The sequence below is a fragment of the Sitophilus oryzae genome, unplaced genomic scaffold (assembly GCF_002938485.1).
Source record: "Sitophilus oryzae breed Bouriz unplaced genomic scaffold, Soryzae_2.0 scaffold_1395_pilon_pilon, whole genome shotgun sequence".
NCBI classification, from domain to species: domain Eukaryota; kingdom Metazoa; phylum Arthropoda; class Insecta; order Coleoptera; family Curculionidae; genus Sitophilus; species Sitophilus oryzae.
In genome coordinates, this window is record NW_022146054.1 from 1,402,121 (window position 1) to 1,423,255 (window position 21,135).

At 33.3% G+C, this 21,135-nt stretch overlaps 1 protein-coding gene across 2 annotated transcripts in view; it reads right to left on the reverse strand.

The window, feature by feature from the left end:
* LOC115875734 (ribosomal protein S6 kinase alpha-5-like) overlaps window positions 1-21,135 on the reverse strand; it is a 276,844-nt gene that overhangs the window by 85,660 nt on the left and 170,049 nt on the right. For both annotated transcript variants that reach the window (XM_030891246.1, XM_030891247.1), the window contains exon 6: window positions 3,863-4,057. In XM_030891246.1, the coding sequence (XP_030747106.1) occupies window positions 3,863-4,057 (195 nt within the window). The remainder of the gene's footprint in view (window positions 1-3,862; window positions 4,058-21,135) is intronic.

A 21,135-nucleotide genomic window follows, 5' to 3' on the forward strand; every position in this document is an offset into this window, starting at 1 on the left:
ATTAGTGCTAAAGGCGTAAAACCGACCGATATTCATCGTGAGATCTGTGAAGTTTACGGACAAAACATTATGAGTGATGGAATGGTAAGGAAATGGGTGAGAGCATTTAAAGATGGCCGCACAAATGTGCATGATGAAGAACGGAGTGGGCGTCCTTCGGTCGTTAATGAAGATTTGGTGCAGAAAGTGGACGAAAAGGTGAAAGAAAACAGACGCTTTACAATTTCATCATTGTGCGACTACTTTCCTCAATGTTCTCGTAGTGTTTTGTATCGCATTGTGACCGAGAACTTGAATTACCGGAAATTGTGTTCACGTTGGGTTCCGAAAATGTGGACGGATTTGCACAAAACCCAACGTTTAGGCAGTGCTTTGACTTTCCTTGAGCAGTACCACAATGAAGGTGAAGATTTTTTAGACAAAATTGTTACTGGTGACGAAACATGGGTGGCCTACGTCACACCAGAATCGAAACAACAGTCCATGGAATGGCGACATTCATCATCACCCAAAACAGTGAAGTTTAAGCAAACAATTTCTGCCCGGAAAATCATGTGCACAGTTTTTTGGGACAGAAAAGGAGTATTGCTAGTGGAGTTTCTGCCTCATAATGAGACAATCAATCGCCGTGCAATCCAAAACAAAAGACGCGGCAAGTTGAGTAAGGGTATTGTTTTGCTACATGACAATACCCGTCCACATGTGGCTAATCGGACCAAAGATCTCATCAAATCTTTTAAATGGGAAACTCTAGATCATCCTCCATACAGCCCTGATCTGGCGCCCAGTGACTACCATTTATTCCTGCACTTGAAGAAACACCTGGGCGGTCAACGTCTTCAAGACGATAACGAGGTCAAAACAGTTGTGATACAGTGGTTAACCAGTCAGGCGGCAGAATTTTATGAGGAGGGTATTGAAAAACTGGTGCCACGTTATGACAAGTGCCTCAATATTCACGGAAATTATGTAGAAAAGTAGATTAAGGTACAGGCTTTCATGTAAAAATAAAATTATTGCGATATCTTTGCACGTTTTTTTTTAATTCCAAAACGGTACTTCTACTTAAAAAACATGCCTCGTACATCTATATATTTTGAATATTTTAAGATTTCCTTGTTGATTTCTCTATTCTGAAAAAACCGAGTAGGTACTTTCAATGTCCGATTTTCATACTGTTTGGATAAAACCTCAAGCTTCATTCAGAACCTCCCAATTAGTGGAATAAATTAATAGTTTCAATTACATTTATACTTTTTAGTTTACGATCATTCACAATGTCTAAAACATAATTAAAATTAATAAAATATCCTAGTAACAGCTTGCAGTACTCTGTTCTATCCATAGAGAAAGCATAATATTTAGCTTATAAAACAATAAACTTTTGATTTCTAACCAAAATTTTTCTTGACGGTTGATAATCAAAGGCCAAAATGACATTTCTCTAGCAAATTTTGAAGTATAATTAATGGAAAAATCAAAAGTTTGTTAACTGTTTCCAATAATTGAAAATTACTACCACTAATTATGACGTTCTGAATGCTTACATTAAAATTAGATGAACAAACTTCTACGACTAATCGAAACTACTAACTTATTCCACTGATTTCGAGGTTCTGAATGAAGCTTATATCTATAAATAATCGAGTAATTTTTAATCGGCTTGTGTACGTTTTGGATACTATTGTATTTACTGGATGATACATTGTCAGCGATATCCCCAAAGTTGTTTAGAGCAATATTAGAAGAAATCTTCGGTCAAATGAACTGGACCAACAGGGAATTAAAATTAGATGCGGAGAATATCTTAACCATCTAAGATTTGCTGATGACATAGTCCCAATTGCCAATAGTCCCGAAGAACTACAAGCACAAATTAACTAACTAAATACAGCCAGCAATAAATTAAGTCTTAAAATTAATTTAGCTAAAACTAAAGTAATGTACAACGAACTAGTAGAAAGACATTCTAATCAATAACACAACAGTGGAAATAGTAGAAGAATATATATATTTGGGACAACTACTACAAAGCTCGGGATCTCTACTACCAGAAATTAACAGAAGAATTAAGTTAGCATGGAGTACTTAGTCAATCATATTCAAATCTAAAATGCCACTCTATCTAAAGAAGAAAACATTCGAGCAATGCGCATGCGAATCCTGGAACTGCAGAACGCACAACGCTCAATGGAACGAAATATGCTGGGAATAACCAAGAGTAAGTAAAAGAATAGAGTGGATACGACAAAAGACCTAGGTAATAGATGTCATCCACAGAGTAAAATCCCTCAATTGGCAATGGGCAGGACACCTGGCAAAGGGATAACAGATAGACCACAAAAATTACAGCATGGTATCCACAAAGAATTAAGAGACCTAGAAGAAGATCGAACCTGAGATGGGATATGGATGATATTAGGGATTAGCAGGGATAACTTGGGCCCGCATAGCCAACAGTAGACAACAATGGACCACCCAAGTAATTCTTTAAAATACTTAGGAGTGTGGCTGGATACCAAATTGAATTTTGCGGACCATATTAATAAAACCATCACCAAGGCCGAGAAAACTATCACCGCTTTAGCCTTACTCATGCCAAATGTAGGAGGTGCTAGAGCATCCAAAAGAAGAGTACTTCCTAGTGTTGTACACTCGCAGCTGTTGTATGCTGCGCCGGCATGGCATAAAGTCACTAACAATTGCAAGCTAATGCAAAGACTACGCAGAATACAACGCATTATGTATATTAGGGTATGCAGCACATACAAAACTGTATCTGGTGAAGCTATAGGAGTTATATCTGAAATAGCGCCTATTGATCTGCTCATACAGGAACGATATGATAGATACCATGGGATGGATAAAAATCTAGCAAGGATAAAACTTCTCCAACAGTGGCAAGAGAAATGGAATAACGGAGTATATGGCAGATAGACTAACAGGTTAATACCCGACATACAACTATGGTTAAACAGACAATTTGGAGTCAAGCATTGTCTGGCCATGCATCTATTGTGGTCAAGATGATAATGTTCAACATACTCTATTTGCATGTGAACGATGGCAGGTCTTTAGGGAACAATTCCGTATAGAAACCGGCAGATTTTGACTTACCCGCATTTACGATATACCTAGTTAAAGGGGAAGAACAATGGAAGTTTGTATATCAGATAGTGCGAAATATAATAAGTTGTAAAGAGAGGGAAGAAAGACAACGAGCATCATAAATCTATAGACACCCTTAGCACTGAAGCAATGCGAGAGCGGATTCCAGTGTAAAGTGGTAGTTGGAACAGGTTTTTTTAGCCGGTAAGAATCCGGCACTACCAAATTGTGGGTATCTTATGTAAGTTTTTTTTCCTCCTCACCGAAAATAAAGACAACAATGGGCCCAACTACAAAGAGAGTATGTGAGTGAGGCTACATCATAATTGCAAATGGTTGAATAAGCTGAAAATAATGATGATGACATTGTCAGTATTGACATAAAATTTCAATTTGATGCAGAATGCTTTGGGATATCCAGGCAACGCAGCTATTCTAATTTTATTTACCTTAAGTCGAGCCCGTTAAGAGCCAGTGTTATTAAAGGAATTTACTTATTAAAAAAATGATAAAATAGAGTCGATAAGTACTGAAAATCGGATTCCGACAGAAGTTATGGAGAAATTTAACAAGGCTGCGAGCAGTTGATATAAAAAAAATCATCAGGAGGGTATGAAAAGGAATTTACCTAGTCTGTTTAAAAAAATTACCCGGATCGTGGTTTAAGATACAGTATGAAATAAGAACATTGTAATATTAATACAAATATATAATATTAAACTTACATATTAAATACAAATAAAATTGTACTTACGATATCGTGTCCCTGAGTTCCTCCTCTAACCACTTCCGGGGCCATGTATTCTATGGTACCGCAAAATGAATAAGCTCGTTCTTCACCATCGCTCCGTGACAGTTCCTTCGATAGCCCGAAATCCGTAAGAACTATGTGACCATTTTCATCTACCAAGATGTTTTCTAGTTTGATGTCCCTGTAGATAATTCCTAGCTGAAAACAAGAATAAACTATATTAATTTAAGGGTCACCCGTCTACCATAGAGTTTGACATATAATATATTTTATCCACGACTCGTTTATAACTTGATTATTATACATGAGTTTATGGATATATATACTAGTGAATAATGGTTTCATTATTCACCGCCTACACGAATATCTCGATCCAAACTTCAAACAAAAGCTGTCAAACATTACCATTAATGTAAATAAATAATTTTTGTTTTAATTAGTTAGCTACCTAGTTAAAGAAAATTTCAATGTTTTGTTTCCATGTTACTTACTCGTTATACTTGTTCAATATTTTTTTGACATTAAAAATTAAAAGTTATATTAATATTATCTAATTTTTAGCCCACCATACCAACAGGTATGGTAGGCTATTAAGATCGGCAAAAAAAAGTTTTTTTAATTTCACTCAAAATGAGTTATTTGGGTCATAAATGACCTAAATACAAAATATTTTCATAGTGTCTGTCTGTCTGTCTGTCCGTCTGTAACACAATAACTCAAAAACCGCTAAACAGATTTTAACCAAATTTGGCACAAAAATACTGTGGCACCCGAGAATCTGGCCATGTTTTTGGTGGGGGTGGGGGGTTGGTAAGGGGGTATGGGAGGGGGTTAAAAATTTTAAAAAATCGTAACTCCAAAATTACAGTAGCTAGCGAAACGCAGTTTTCAATTTAAGATTAGGAATAATATTTGGAACAAAATTTGTAATAACATCAAAATCAGTCAAAGTCGCAGTTTTTGAGATATTCCGTGTTTCCGTAGTCCGTTTTTAAGAAAATCCGTTTGGAGAACTCCAAACTCCCATCGGACGCGACCCCAGGTGGCGGATAGGAGAAATAACCGTGGATCAAAATTGGAAAAATTCCTTTAGATTAGATTAGATTCTTAGAGGTGGCTTTCGGCCTGATCCACTGCGACCTTCTCAGATCTATTGTGGTCCTCTTCTGATCCTTAGATTACATTCTCCAGTCCTATCATTTTCACAAAGTTTAGCAACTTGGAGACTGAACCCTCCATGTAGCTCCTTGGCAATGGCCTATCATTCCTATTACCGGGAACCGCACATTTGCCAGGCTGTCACACCGACATAAAATGTGTTCTGACGTTTCTTCTTCAGATTGGCAGAACCTTCACATAGCTTCGTCTGTCAATCCCATCAGCTTTAGATGCCTATTTAGCTTACAATGCCCTGTTAGTAGATCTACTACAGCTTTGACTGTCTTTCTGTCTGCTTATCAAGTCTACCGTGAATTTTGGCGAATGTTCTACAATGAACCTTTTCGCCTGTCTCTGCCCTGGTGAGTTTCTCCACCATTCTAGAGATTTGTTGGCCACCCATCGTTCCGTGGCCATTCTCGTGACCGCCTTTGCAACGCCGCAGAAGGGTTCTGGGCCTATGAATGGCATTGATGAGCCTGCTTGGCTCTTTCATCTGCCTTTTCGTTACCCCTTGTGACCCTCGTGCCCTGGCACCCAGGCCAACGTAACAGTGCTACGTCCGCCCAAAGTATTCAGAGCACGCACACAGTCCCACACTAGTCTAGAATTGACCTCCGCGGAGCTGAGTGCCTTTAGCGCCGCTTGGCTGTCTGTGAAGATGGCCACAGAACGATTTGTTCTTTGTTGCCTTATTATTTCTTCTACACAATAGTGGATTGCCGTTATTTCTGCCTGGAAAATTGTGACATCCTTGGATAGGCTTACGTGGAAGGATCTCCCTTGTTTCGGCCCTACTATTCCAGCTCCTACGCCTTCTGACGTTTTTGAGCCGTCTGTATACCAGGTTGCCTCAGCTTGAATGGGTACACCTTTACTCCAGTCTTCCCTTCCTGGTATGGTTTGGTTTGGTTAAATTCCTTTACTTTGAAACTAAAAGAACTGCCTACTAACTTTTTATTAACATATTTTAGTATGGGCGGCTAGACGTGCCTCCCGGCGCCAATTTTTTTGATAGTCCTGGATAAAGTATAGTATTCTACTCGCATATAATGGCTGTTATTCACCTGCATGATTTATGACATAAACTTCATCCGCGTGAATAACAGCCACCATTATATGCTCTTTGAATAATATACTATTTTCAGATATACTTAATAAGAGAAAAATAGAAATTATATTTTTTTTATGTCATGAATAAGAAGTCGTGACGTATTGATAATTTTAAAGACAAGCATCTGATAACAGTTCTTTTTTGACAAAATCTGTGCTACAGTAACATCTGCTATGATCAGATTATTTTTAAAGTTACGTAAACTTCAATATACAGCGGCAGAATATATGACAATACATTATCTTTGTATTTGGGTTAAACAGCACAACTTATCTCGTAAATTACTAATTACTTAATAATATAAATAATAAATTATTGTCTAATAATGGATCAACTTTCTTTACATTTTTTACATAAGTACATTGCAAATAAAATTTTCAGTAAAAAAACATAACAGAAAATTAATTTTAAAATGAAGTAAAAAAGAATGAAGAAAATAAATAATAATTCAATAGAAAAATATAGGAAGAACGTTTCGTTATCCATGTTAGAATCATAGGCAGATAATTAAAAACGGATTTAATCATCTGGTGATGATGCTAACATGGTTAGCAAAACGTGTCCAGAGTTTATGTCCAGTGTGTATGTTAATAAGTGTTCCTATGGTGACATGTGTATTTATGGTGACAAGTGTAATTTTTTGTTGTAACCGTAAAGGTTTCAAAATAAACTCAGATATTTTAATATATCAAGACAAATAAAGACGAGCTTTATCTATTAAGAGCTTTATGAAAAAGAAAATTATTTATATTATTAAAAAGGAATATCAGGAAAGTAATTTAGTAGCAGTAATTAACAATCTAGCAAACAAAGTATTTAATCACATATACTTCCCACGTTTATTTTTTATACAATACTATATTATATGGATTAATAAAACTAGTTATAACTAGAACGAAAAAGCTTCCAAGAGATAATATACAGTATTTGACATTGCTGTAATTAGTTATCAGTTTTTATCATCCTCTTTAGTCGGCAGGCTAAAATTGCCAGAATTTTTCTAGCAATTCTAGAAAGTTTGTGAAAATATTTTTACTTATAAATAAAAAATACAGGATCTAATCAAATTAAAACGGGAGTTTATAAGAAAATAAAAAATCGGTAATATCCACGTTATCTCTGAAAAAGGACTTAATCTATGCAAAACCCAGATAACATACATAGACTGCTGTTTAACATTATAAGTTCACATATTCACAACCCATATCCAAAAAAAATATTACACAAACTATTTATACAGACAGTATTATACAAAAGTTACTCTAATAAAAAATTCACATAGCACAAATGTTTATGGACCGGCATATGCTGAAATATGAAAGGGCAAGAGGATACAGGAGACTCAGGTAACAGACGAGACCTAGAGAATTAAATATCTTTACAAATAACGATGGGCAGGTCGATCACCTGGCGAAAACTGACGAAAGATTGACGACAAAGATTACACAGTGATACCCATAGAGAGGGGTAAAAATACCGATAAGACATTAAGAATTTATAAAATCCCATTATGGCGTTAATGAAAATAATCTGAAACAAAATGGCGTCAATCAGTATAACCTTTGTATATGAATTTTTAAAGTAGCTCAACCTAAGACGTTTATGGATGTAAAGCACCAGATGGCGGGGCGTATTTCATAGTCTTTTACTACAGAAAAATATTTTTTGTTACTCTGAATTTTGAAGCGACCAATAAAAACAGAGAAAATAAAAATCGATAATTTTCGGCCTATGCCAATTGGTTACTAATCGACCAGATACTTTTTGTCTATTAGATATGCTATAAAAGCTGGTAATTATTCAATTCGACCATTGTAAATACTCGACAAATTCCGCAAGGCCGACGAGGCCGATGCTTTTCACTGATAAGAAAAAAAATTGTTTGTTTAGATAATTTTCGAGATATTTTTTCTTTCTGAATGCACATTTTTAAAGTATTTTATATTCTTTGTCAGCTTGATCTATTATACTGGTCGCACGTATCGAAGTTCTGTTTCTTTTAGTTTTAAAAAATGTTCTTATTTCTTTGTAGTTGTTGTGGTTGTAGTAATTAGATTAATTTTATTAAGTTTAATTATAATGTTTAGTGTAGAATACCAGAATTAGTTTAGTAGTGTTTTTATAGTTTATTATTTTGTAGTTAAGTAGGATGAATTGAAGGGATAATTTAGTTATTTTTTCTTTTTGTTTGGTTAATTAGTAAGTTTGATCATTTTTTCAGTGTAAAGTACAAGAAGTAGTTGTGTAGTGTTTTTATAAGAGATTATATTCGTTTATTTTGTAGATGAGTGGTGAAGGTATTTGGGTATTTTTTCTTTTTGTTTTTCTTCTAATTGTAGTAATTCTATTAAGTATTGTGATAGATACACTATATCTTCTTTCAACTTCTTTGAAAAGTGCTTATCATATAATTTTGGTTTTCTGGTAGTAGAATATACGAAAAAAAAATCTGATCAAATTTATTTTAAAATAAATTAATCGAGTCTTATTAATCAAATAAATCTAGTCAAATAATAATAATAGTTAGTTTCTAAATACTATACAGGGTGAGTTTCCTACGATGTTCGCTATGGGTATCTCGGAAACTACTGGAGACAGAGAGTCGGTTAAATGGGGAAAGAACTGCAGTTTTGTGGGGTCTTAAATATGCGCCTTTCGGATTTTTCGGTGAAGTTCAAGGCTTACTAGATATTACGAAAAAAAAAAATTTGGCTATTTTAAAACTTGTCTCTAATTCCATTATAATCTACCGTATGATCGAATAAAAACTGCGTCAACGATGGCTATGAAATCAAGATCGTTGTCATTTTATATGTAAAATTATATGGAAAATATCATCGATCGTCATTTCATAGCCATCGCTGACGCCGTTTTTATTCGATCATACGGTATTTTAGACAAAAAGTTTTCAGATAAAAGTTGTAGATAATCACATACCTAATGAGTTTGTGTTTTCTGTTTTTTTTTCTAAAGCTTGTCATTTTTGACATATGACACAAACATTATGTTCTTTTAAAATGGAAACCCTAGTTGGCCATGACTTCATAAAGAGCCCCATTCTTTAAGCTTTTCAGCGATATAGGTATCATATGTTTTTTTCGAAAAATTACAAGTTATAGCCAATTCTTTTCTTTCTTGTCTAATTCCCATACGAATAATACCATGCCAATTAGTTGTCATCAAAAATGTAAAAAGTTTTATGTTTTCAAAAAAAAATATCGTAAAATTGGTAAAGCACTCAATTTAGAATAAAATAATCTAAGAATGAAATGATTCTTTTATAAACCTGCATTAAATCAAATTAAAATAGGTATATATACTTTTTTAAATATTAATTAACAGCAATTAGCATTATCATAAATTATAAATAATGTACCAACATATCGAAATAATAATTTCTTTGTTAATACGGTTTAGAATTCTTAAAATAACAGGCAAAAATAATCCACAATTTACAATAAAATAAAAGTTTCGCTTAAATTTCTTAATCAGCTGATCACTATTAAAGTTCGCAGAAACCCGGGGCTATATTATTACATTACCCTGAGGAAAATAACGAAAATAATCGATATTTTTGACTCCGCCCCGAAAGGTTCACGATTTGTCCTGCAGTTGGCAGCACAATTTGTCTAGTCGGTTGAACAACTTTAAGAATATATAAACAAGGGTATAACCAAGAAACACATGAGAGCAAATGAAAGAAGAATGTGCAAGGGAGACATTGATAATAACAAAATGCTGTTATAAATAAACAATAAAATCAAATTTATTTTTAGTATGGAATATAGTACATGTTATCCTTATCTTTAATCCAGTTTATTTTTATCGCAGAGCACACACGGGTACAACTAAACCGATGATAAATACATACATAAAACAATTTCATTTTATTATTATACTAATAATCGCAATGCATTGATTATTTATTCTATGAACTTGTATTGAATATGTATCGTCCTAATCTTAATTTTTTTTATTTCGCAGCTTGCTAAAATTCAACCAAAATTAACCTCCAAATAGACCAAACCACGTAATTAAAAAAATGACATGGAAACAGCGCTAACTTTAAAAAATAACCTTCACGATAATTATCTGCTCTCTACAAATATTATTTTCGATGGAATTCTTGGAGTAAAAAGGTTGGTGTTTATGTGTATTTGTCAGGGATGGGTAAAAGGTACCGACATTAAGTTTTTTATTGCGCTTAATAATTATTACACAACTTAATAGATGTAATAAATTATTTCGTAATATTTTCTTTCCTGAGCGCCTAATGCCAAATTTCAAAAATTATAAAAATTTGTACTATAAATTCAGTTAGAAGAATTAATAATTGAATAACATAAATTGAGATATTTTTTTGGTAAAAATTGAAAAGAAATCATTAATTAATTTGCAGATCCTAAGATAACTGATTAAATGTTGAATTAAAAATAAATATATCAAAAAGTTAGTTTAGTCTGGAGACACGATTCTATCAATAATTGTGACCTGTAAGAACTTCAACCTGTCCGGATGATCATCAAAGTTTGATTGTCATCCAAAAGACTAACCACTAACCATATTGATCATTGGGTATTAAATTTAATCCTTTATGGTGTATGTTTTTCTAATATTCCACTGATTAGATTGAGATGCTTCTTAGCTTTATCAACTTGATGTTATCGTTGGCTTTGGTGTTAAGATTTTACTTGGTCCATTACCCAATTTGTTGGAATCTTCAAGTCTGTAGAAGAAGAAACTGTCTTTGATTTTCTCAATCATTTCATTGCTTTGTATTTTTTTTACTTGCGATACAGTATTTTAATAAACATTATTGTTTCACCGACCTAGTAGATTCGATATTTCTACTGTATACTACTTATTCATAATAATTAACTTAGTAGAAAGTTACCACGAAATCACAGTGGTGTAAATTGTTAATTTACTACAATCCTAATTCTTGTATAAGTACCATGTATGTATTTTTAGACTGAATTGAAAAGCTTTATAAAATTTTAATAGTAACCGGATAGATAAGCAGGAACATAACTTTGACGAAGATATGCATTGATAACGATTGTTTACAACTGCAAATATTGTAACTAAACAAGTCGCTCGTAAAATCTTTAGTACCCGCGTTAAGTAGAATGATTTACGAACACGGCTATATCGCGGGAAGGAAAGTTACCTTGACAGGCTTTCGACAGTTACATAAAAAAATTTCGTAATAAGGTCAATTTTCAATATCCGGAACAAATTCTGTTGCATTTTATTTAGAGACAGAAAAATGTATAGTATGTAGTTCAAAATAAATTTAAATTTCTCAATTTTTTTTTTGGTTTCAATAAGGAGAGACTTTTAGCACAGATTAGGTATCCTATAAGTATACAGATAAAAATCTTGTCCCTAATTCGTGGTACGAAAATTGTTTTTTATGACGATGTGCAAACGAGTCAAATTTCCTATGCGCAAAAATAAACTCGCGTAAAATAACAATAAACAGCGTAATAGAGAGATATCGCTAAACCGAATAGCGTGCATGGACGTTAATAAGGCCAGGTGTTATTTCCTTTACGTGAGGTGGCATTAACTATCTTCATTTATAGTTATCGGATCGGAAAGAAATTGATCGCGTCGCGTCCGCTATTTAAACTTAACCTAACTTTGAATTTAAAACTTTGAAATTGTTTTGTTTACTAGGTATTTTAAAACTAAAGAGCAAAAGTGCTTATTTCCAGTGCTTTATTGTTCAACGTCTGCCAGTGGGTTTAGGGCAACAAGCAACAATTTCTCTTAGAAGGGCTAAGTCGTCATCTGCTGTAAACCTAAGACTCTTTATAGGTTCTTTAGTATTGGAAGAGGTGGAATCCATATTTGGGGCCATATTTATTTAATTAAAACTAATCCCAGCTACTTAAATATCAAATTACCTAATAAAACTAAAGCAATAATTCAAAACAATTCAAACATAACCTAAAATAAAAGATCTCGCCGGCCGGCTCCGGTTGTCAAATACCCGCACATGCCCATTTAAGCAATTTTTAAACGTTATCAGAGGTTATTTAGAAAGAGCGCTTGGTGTAATTGATCCGCAAATTACGTCAGGCGGTAACGTTATTAGCGGGTGTTGCGTTAAAAATTAACTCGCGCATATCGTAATCATGATAAAGGTGCGTAATCATTATCCGAACGAACGAACGAACAAGCGAGCGAACGAATGGAATTCGATATATTTGGACGGTGGACCGAACGCATGCGGTCGTTCGTTTGTTCGTTCGTTCGCTAAACCTCGCCAAATAGTATTTACATTGTCCTTATGGACATTTTCCAATTTAACTTGTTTCTTTTATCTATGATATTAAATTAATAGATATCCCTATCTTCTTAAATAATTCTCAGTATGCCATTTTCTTTACGGGTAGAATTAAATATTACAGGACTTGAACGCAAAAAAACAACATGAAAACCATGGCCAAGCGTCTTTGGTTTGGGTTAGAGGTAAGCTGGCCTATGGTGCGGAGCTTTTGGCCTCTCTTCTGGGGTTTCGAAATATGAAACAGATGCAGACCGTCTGAAAGAAATGGCCAGCTGTTGCTCCCGTGGTAGATTTACCCGCCCCCGGCGGTTGAAAGATTTTCGAAACCACCTTTTTGCAGTTCGTTCATCAACAGGTGGCAGATAACCCGACAGACACCATTCAATGGACCCCAAGAAAAACCCTATAAATCTAAAATCACAAACTCTTTAATTTTATTTACTTGTATTAAAGTAATATACAGGCCAATTAAAATTATATTAAATTTATTATTATTGTCGTAATCAATAAGATAGAAATCGCGTTTGTTTTAGGTACAATTACGTAAGAGATATGATAGTTTGATAAGGTGATTAAAATGAGAGATCTTTAATTCCAAGGACTTTCATTTATTAGGAACTAATTTGACTATTATCATATAGATAACTTGTGTAAAACGTCATTTCAAAGATTTTCACAAATAGTCTAATTTATTTTCGCTATTTAATTTTCCACTGTGATAAATATATTGAAACTAAAAAACGGTTTTTACATACATTTTTAATAGGATATGTATTTATTTTTAAAACAGTTTAAAGCTTGTATTATAAACATTAAATGATAATCTAAATAATACTCATCGTAATCTTCATTATGACATTTGTAGAAGATGTTAAACCACAAATTTATAAAAATTACAATTCCATATCACTTTCGCCAAGTATTCGTTTGCAAACTCTACAGGTCAAGAACAATTTATCACAGTTTATTTTAATTTCCAGATATCTATCAAAATGACTGTCTGTAGTTTATAAAATATATATTGTTACAGGCATTTGACATGCTGAAACAAGAAACCAAGTTAGGTAATTAAATTATTTAAGGCTGATTTGATATTTACGACTAGCTCAGACACTAGTATACAATTTCATTTGTGTAATGAGAATAAGTCGTCTTGAATTTAATGAAAAATTTACTCCTATATTAAATATGTACTGGTATACAAATTACTCGTAAATATAAAATTGATATAAGCAATTATGCAGTCAGCAGAAATCATTAAAAATCGACGTTAAAAGATTTATGAAAGTGGGTAATATTGCAATAAATAACCAATAGCACTATATTATTCGCTAATAATAAATAATAATTCTCGAATGCCAACAGTTCAATTTCACGTATACAGAGTAATAATTATTGTTAAATAACAATCGGAGATATTTTTTTTAGATTAAAAAAATCCAGGAAGATCTAAAACTGTTTTTCGTTACCTAGATTTCCCAGTTTTCTCCGTACTAGCTAATTTTTATTCAATCACGGTGCAGTTCCTCAATCTGCAAGCAAGACATGTTTTTCAAAAGTAAAATCAGTTTTCAAAAATAAAAAAATTGAGTTTTTTAATGAAAATAACATCAAATTTTATCAGTTATGAGAAAAAAAGACATAGGTAAAGCTCACATCAAACAACATAAACAAACTTGAAAAAAACTTATATTTTTCAATTAAAAATACCTTTGAATAAGAAGACTAAGGAAGGAGCATATCAAAAATCTTAGGTACACCGCGATGGGCCTCAAATATGGCCGACTTAAATTCCGGTTTATCAGTGTCGTTCTAATTTTATTTAAAAAATGTAAAACTATGATGTAGGGTAGACGTGGGATAGACTCAATAATTTGTTGTTTTATTTTACGTTGTGAATAAATGTTGGTAGTTATTAAAATTGTTATAAAAATATATAATTCTAATAAAAATAGATAAGTTATAATAAGTATTTATTAACACAAACATCCGATACGCTACTGAAGCAGGTAAGTCAAATTAGCGTATCTAAATTCTTTGACATCTAATCTTTGACAGTAATAAATAAAAGCTAAAATGCAAGAAAAATATATAATTTAGTTAATTTAAGTGAATTTCATAAATGATCGGTTTACTACACGTAAGTATATTATATAGTCACTTACTAGCGAAAAGTTGTTCCATTATTTCACTCAGTTTTTGCCGAGATTTTACCGCACGCTACACAACCAACTATTTTAGAGTCTTTTTCATAAATCGCGATAGTGTCACTGTTAATTTAAGTTCTGCCACAATTTCCATCTAGATTTACTACCTTTATACAACTATCAGTAGTAGAATAAATAATAAATAACTTAAAATAAGCTCCATAAAGACTGACAAATCCACAAAATTTCAAATCAAATTCAAATGTGTCAAATGAATCGTCAAACAGAACTGTCAAGGATCCCCACCCTAGAGAGCTTTTATGGTGCCTTTTCCGCCCACCATGCATGAATACATGGATAGCATTATGCTCCTTCCTTAGTCTTCTTATTCAAAGAAAAATACAAATGCCTATAAAAACATAACATAAAATACCGTATCATCGAAAAAAAAAACGGCATCGAAGACGGTTAGAGAATGACAATCAATGATTATTTTGGCAAGGTCAATCTCTAGGCGTCATTTACTTACTAAAAATTGACATCAAAATTGTCAAAATTGTCACTAACTATAGAAAGATTAGAAAAAGATAGAACGTTTTCAGACACACAAGAGGCGGGGCATGCCATACGGCTAAAACTACTAAAAAACGGTTTAGGGACATGAACATCAAGGTTCCCTCATGGCCTTCGCACAGTCCGGACCTTAATGTTATCGCGCCATGTGGCATAAAACAAAACAAAAATTGTGCCACGATCCCCAAGAAACCGTTGCCAATTTGACGATGACATTAAGTGAATTATGGCAAAATTTTTACTCTGGCGTATGCCAATCGTTAATAAAAACAATGCCAAACAGGCTTGCAGTGGTTGCAAAAGTTCACATGCCGATGTAAAGCCATATGAGAACAGTTATTTTTTAAAGTGTCCGAACATTTACTTGTCACGATATCGTGCAATATTTTTGTTTATTTATTGGCCTACAGTTTATTTTAATGTTTATAGAAATTAAACTATTTAAATACTCATTAGAAATGTTAGATTTTAATATATTTTTAATGTATTTCCTAAATGTAAATCATTCAGTTAATTAAAATAAAGGTTTTTAATAAATTTTTGTTTGTCCGAACATTTAGTTGTTAGGGCTCGTAGGTGATAATACGACTTCTCATGTTTCACCAGTATGAGTCAAAATTAATTTTGTAACCTCTCACTATCAACAAAACAATGCAATGGAACAAAACAAATCTCCAGAATTATAGAAAACTTTTCTATATCTAAAAAAACTTTATTTCAAAGCGATTTCGACAACACAATTGCTAAAAATACAATAATTTTTCAGAATATACATATATGTGAATACCGTGATTTCAGGCATTTACTTCCACTTTATTAAAAAAGCAAGTGATAAATTTGTATTCATTACAACCATTAGTATGTTTCTGGATTGTCTTAAAAAGAGGAAAAACTTTTTAAATAATAATATTTTGAGAAAAATGCACGATGTATAACAATGTGACGTTAATTAGAATTAATAATACCCATGTATCAAGGAATGAAAAGGAAATGATATTAGCTTAGAAACGTTTTGAATTTTAAAACTTGCGTATTCAAATCATATTTTAATTTTTTCTCTAAAACAAAGCATAAACAGATTTGGACAATTTAGAACAAGCAATTTTTTATACAAAGAATGCATTTTTCTCAAAATGTTAATAAGAAAAAAGCTTACCCTCTGGCGAAAAGGCGATCCGAGGACATACTGTATATTATAGCGATATTGATTTTTAAACGCCCTCTTCCAACTGCGGACGAAGGGACTGTGTTTCGAAATTTGCCCTCTTTTCACCCGTCGCAACCTGCCCGGTGCATTCACTGCATCAGGGGAGACACCTGGTCCTCTTGGTAAGTTACCATGGGTCGTTTTTTCCTCCACCATCTGACTCAACACGCACGACATAGAAAGTTTTACACCTTTTATCACCCATATAAAACTGACTTTCCGATTAAGAGCTTATAAATATTTGTCGAAAATCATTGACATTTTTTTATGATCCGGTCGGAAATAATAAATTAATAAGCATAGCATCATAAATATTTTAGTATACAGGGTGTTTCAAAACAAATGCGAAAAACTTCAGGGGGTGATTTCTTGTTCAAAATAAAGGGTAGTTTGCTTCATAAACGTTGGGTCAAAAGTCAACCATTAGGGAGATATCGCGGTACAAAGATGGCGGAAAAATAATGTTCTTATTTTTTATCTTGAAAACGAAAAGGGATAGACTAATGAAATTTTATGGAAGCATTACTGTTATGAAAACACACTTTCTGGTAATTTTTTCACTTTTTTAAAATGAGTGGAAGGGGTTGAAATAAACTACCCCTATCATTCTTGTTAACGAAATTTAAACAAAAATCTTATCAAACACATGCAAAAAAATTAATTTGCATAGTTTAGTTTGTTTAGAAACTTTTTTATCTCTTGTATTTTTTTTATAAAACTCACCGATTTGAAATTAAAAAATAAAATGTAAAGCATTACATGTCAGGACTAAAAATATTTTTAGATTAAGAATCTAGTGATAATAATGATAATAATAATAATCTAGATAATAACGTATTGCAGTAGGGTAATGTCAAATAAAACAATATTAGAAACATCCTAAAAGTGACAGCGGCCGACTAGATTTTTTCCTAAAAAAATTACAGCTGCCCACTAGATTCTTTATCTAAAAATGTTTTTTGTCCTGACATGTAATGCTTTACATTTTATTTTTAATTTCAAATCGGTGAGTTTTATCAAAAAAACACAAGAGATAAAAAAGTTTCTAAATAAACTAAACTATCAATTTTTTTTTTGCATGTGTTTGATAAGATTTTTCTTTACATCTTTACATCTTATTGCTCTCAATTAAGTTGTCCAAAAGGAATGGCTTCCCATGTTTCGCGGGCAGCAATTTTCAATTCATTTAAGGTACGGGGGATCATTCCTTTTGGCAATATGGCGTTTTAGCATGTCCCAAGCATGCTCGATCACATTCATATCTGGAGACATCGGTGGCCACCACAATTTTCCTTATACCCTCTTCCTCACAAAATTCGCGAACCGCTAAAGTGCGATGGGGAGGAGCATTATCGTCCATGTAAACAAATTCATCCCCCTCTGCCCCTCGAAATGGACGCACAATAGTCTCTAAAACATCTCTAAGATATGTAAGATATGAGGCACCTATCATTGTGCCATCAATAAAAACAAGAGGAGTTCGAGCTCCGTGCATTATACCTGCCCATACCATAATGCTTCCCCCTTGAAACGGGACACGGGGTTGAGCTGCATTCACCCGTGCTCGTCTTCCAGATGCTCTCCAGACCAAAGTTCGTCGCGAGTCTGACACTAGGCCTATTCTTGTTTCATAACTAAACATGACGAAATTCCAAGTAGGTCCATTTGCTCTCATCACCTCAGCCCATTGTAGTCGCGTAATTTTGTGCTGTAAATTAAGCTTCGGAACACGTAGAGGCCTCCTTAAATGTAATCCTGTCATGAAGTCTTCTTGCTATGGTCTTTCTTGAAACATTTACTCCTTCAAGGCCAGTTAACTCATTTTTAATAGCGGTACTAGGAAGCAGGGGATTGCGTCGTGCAATTAAGGATATTTGACGGTCTTGCACAGCAGTAGTAACTCCCTTTCTACCTCTTCCAGGCCGGTCTGTAACCTCGTTTGTCTCCCTGAACTTTTTTAATATTCGCGGCTCAACAACTCCTACAATTTCAGCTATTGCAACATGCCGGTAGCCCTGTTGAGACAGTGTTACTATTCTGACTCTGTGAAGTAACGTTTCTAGGCATTTTAAGGCCAAAACAATGGTCAAATTTTTTCTGAAAGCCAAGAGACCACAAATCGAAATGTGCAAGAATTTGTAATAATATTGGGTCTAAACGATAAGAAAGAAAGAAAGAAAGAAATTGCTTTATTGTCATAAAAAATTTTACAATTTTGTTGACAAAGCTTAAAAAAAAGAATATAAAAAACATACAAAACTTCACTTAACAATAGAAAAACATATAAAACTAACAGCAAACATACAAAACTAAAACAATACTTTATACAATTATAGAAATTGTACATTGTCAAAAATTTATTTAATTAAATATAAATAAAATATAAACATACATGTAAATAAACAACTGTATATAATGTCAATACTAAATTTAAATGGATAGAAAACAAATCATTTCTTAAATTTAGTGAATGTGTGTTAAATTTAGAACCCTAGATATTAATAAAAAAATCGTTAACCGCGTAAAAGGCTTTCTCCAGTAAGTATGATCTCAAGGCTCTGCGAAATGCAGGAAAGGATGAAATGGAATTAATTTCAGATGGCAGATGATAGTGCATTTTTTTTTGCATTGTACAATTGGGAACTCTTTACTAACTCAGAGTGAGGGGTTGGCAGATACATGTTATGCTCTGCGTTCCTAATTGGATAGCCATGAACTGGCTCTAGAGAAATACTCGATACGTGCTTGCGAACTAGGCAGACGGATTCGAGTATGAATAGGGAAGGAAGAGTTAATATTTTATATCTTCTAAACAAGTCCCGGCAGTGAGCACAACTGGTTAGCCTCAGTGAATATCGCACAGCTCTCTTTTGTAATTTGAAGATACGCTCAAATTGAGTCGCACAACACGCACCCCAGAATGGAAGTGCGTATCGGAGATGCGACTCATAAAGGGCATAATAGACTGTCCTAGATGTTGACAAATTAAGCACATTAGCAACTGATCTAAGTGCGAAACAGGCAGAACTTAATTTTTTAGCTAAAGCATCGATGTGCAAATCCCATTTTAAATAGTTGTCCACAACAAGGCCTAAAAATTTCACAGAATCAACGACGTCAATGGTGGTATTATCAAGTTGAAAAGGTAGCAACGTACTTTTATATGATAAGACTTTAGTTTTAGAGACGTTGAGACACAGATAATTAGAATCGCACCATGTTTTTATGTTGATTAAGTCACTGGAAATGGTTCTATGAAGTGCCGTGGTGTCCGGGCTGCTCCATGTGAAACAAGTATCATCCGCGAAGAGACAGATTTTACCACTGATGTCCAGACTAGCAATATCGTTGATAAACAACAGAAACAAAATAGGACCTAGCACTGAGCCCTGAGGTACTCCGCATTCTATTGGCTTGCAAGAAGACACAGTCTTATCAACCCTCACACGCTGGTTTCTGTTGTTAAGGTAGGACTTAAACCATTCAAGAGGCGTTCCCCTGATACCATAGTACTGCAATTTGTTAGTTAGGATGTTATGATTAACACAATCGAAAGCTTTCGAGAAATCACAGAAAATTGTTGCTGTAACGATATTGTGATTTACTATCGCTAAAGGAGCTAGGAGGATGGGAGTCTTCAACAGTGGCAGAAACTTACATAGAAAAATCAGTTTCCAAAAGAATGAAAATAACAAATCAACTTTTTCATGATAGCTCCAAAAATAATGTGTCTTTAGTGGATACAAATATTTGCCATTCTTCAGTAGCATCATCTTCTTCTATAAAATCTGTAAATCCCTGGGAAGGATTACAGATTTCTAAGAACAACAAGTGCACTTTTAATTTCCATGTTCATTATCATGAAAAATGAATTTTAGTATAAGACATTATGTATTTTTTTATCCTTACTTGTGTTATTGTTCAATAAAATTTGTTATTAAATAGTAGTGTTTATTGCTCTAAAAAATCTGCAGTATGACGAAAAATCTAGAACGCAACACGGCCGATAACAAATAACGGCCTTGGCTGCTTATGATCCTCGGCTATCGCCTCGGATCACAAACTTCAGCCCGGCCGTTATTTGTTGTTTATCGGCCTTATTACGTTAATAACTATTTCTCTCAAATCTCACTTTAAATTTTAAAGGTTATTGTATGAATTTTCATTTAATTGAAAGTGTAATCGACATAAAAACCTGAAGAGTGAGAATCGCTCTTAATTAAAGTGGTCTATTATTAAATATAATTAATTTGATGACGAAGAATATGTTGAAAATAGGAATTTTAGTATAATCTCATACGATATAAATTTGAAATTTGTGGGTACAGTATATCAAAAGCCATCATAAAGAAAAAATGTTGCAGCGAAATTATATTGCCGTACATACTTTTACAATCATACATTAATAAAGTGAATGCTATTGTTATTTATATATTAATTTGGTTTTTAATCGACATAATGTTCTACAAAAAATTCGTAAAAGATACTGTAAATATATAAATAATATAATAATAGTGTAATACAGGGTGGTCCGAACTGTATTCGGAAACTTCGGCAGCATATTTTGCAGATTAAAATAAGTAAAAAAGTTCGTATAAGTGTATGTCCTAAAGTGCTTAGTTTCAGAGATACAGGGTGTAGAAGTTTCATTTTTATTTCGATTTTTTCCAAATAATTTCTGAAGTAGGTAACGTCAATATTTGGATGAAAATTGGTGTCTAGGAGTTTTTTGACATGAGAAATTTAATTTTGATGTCAGTATGATTCCTACTGGTAGAG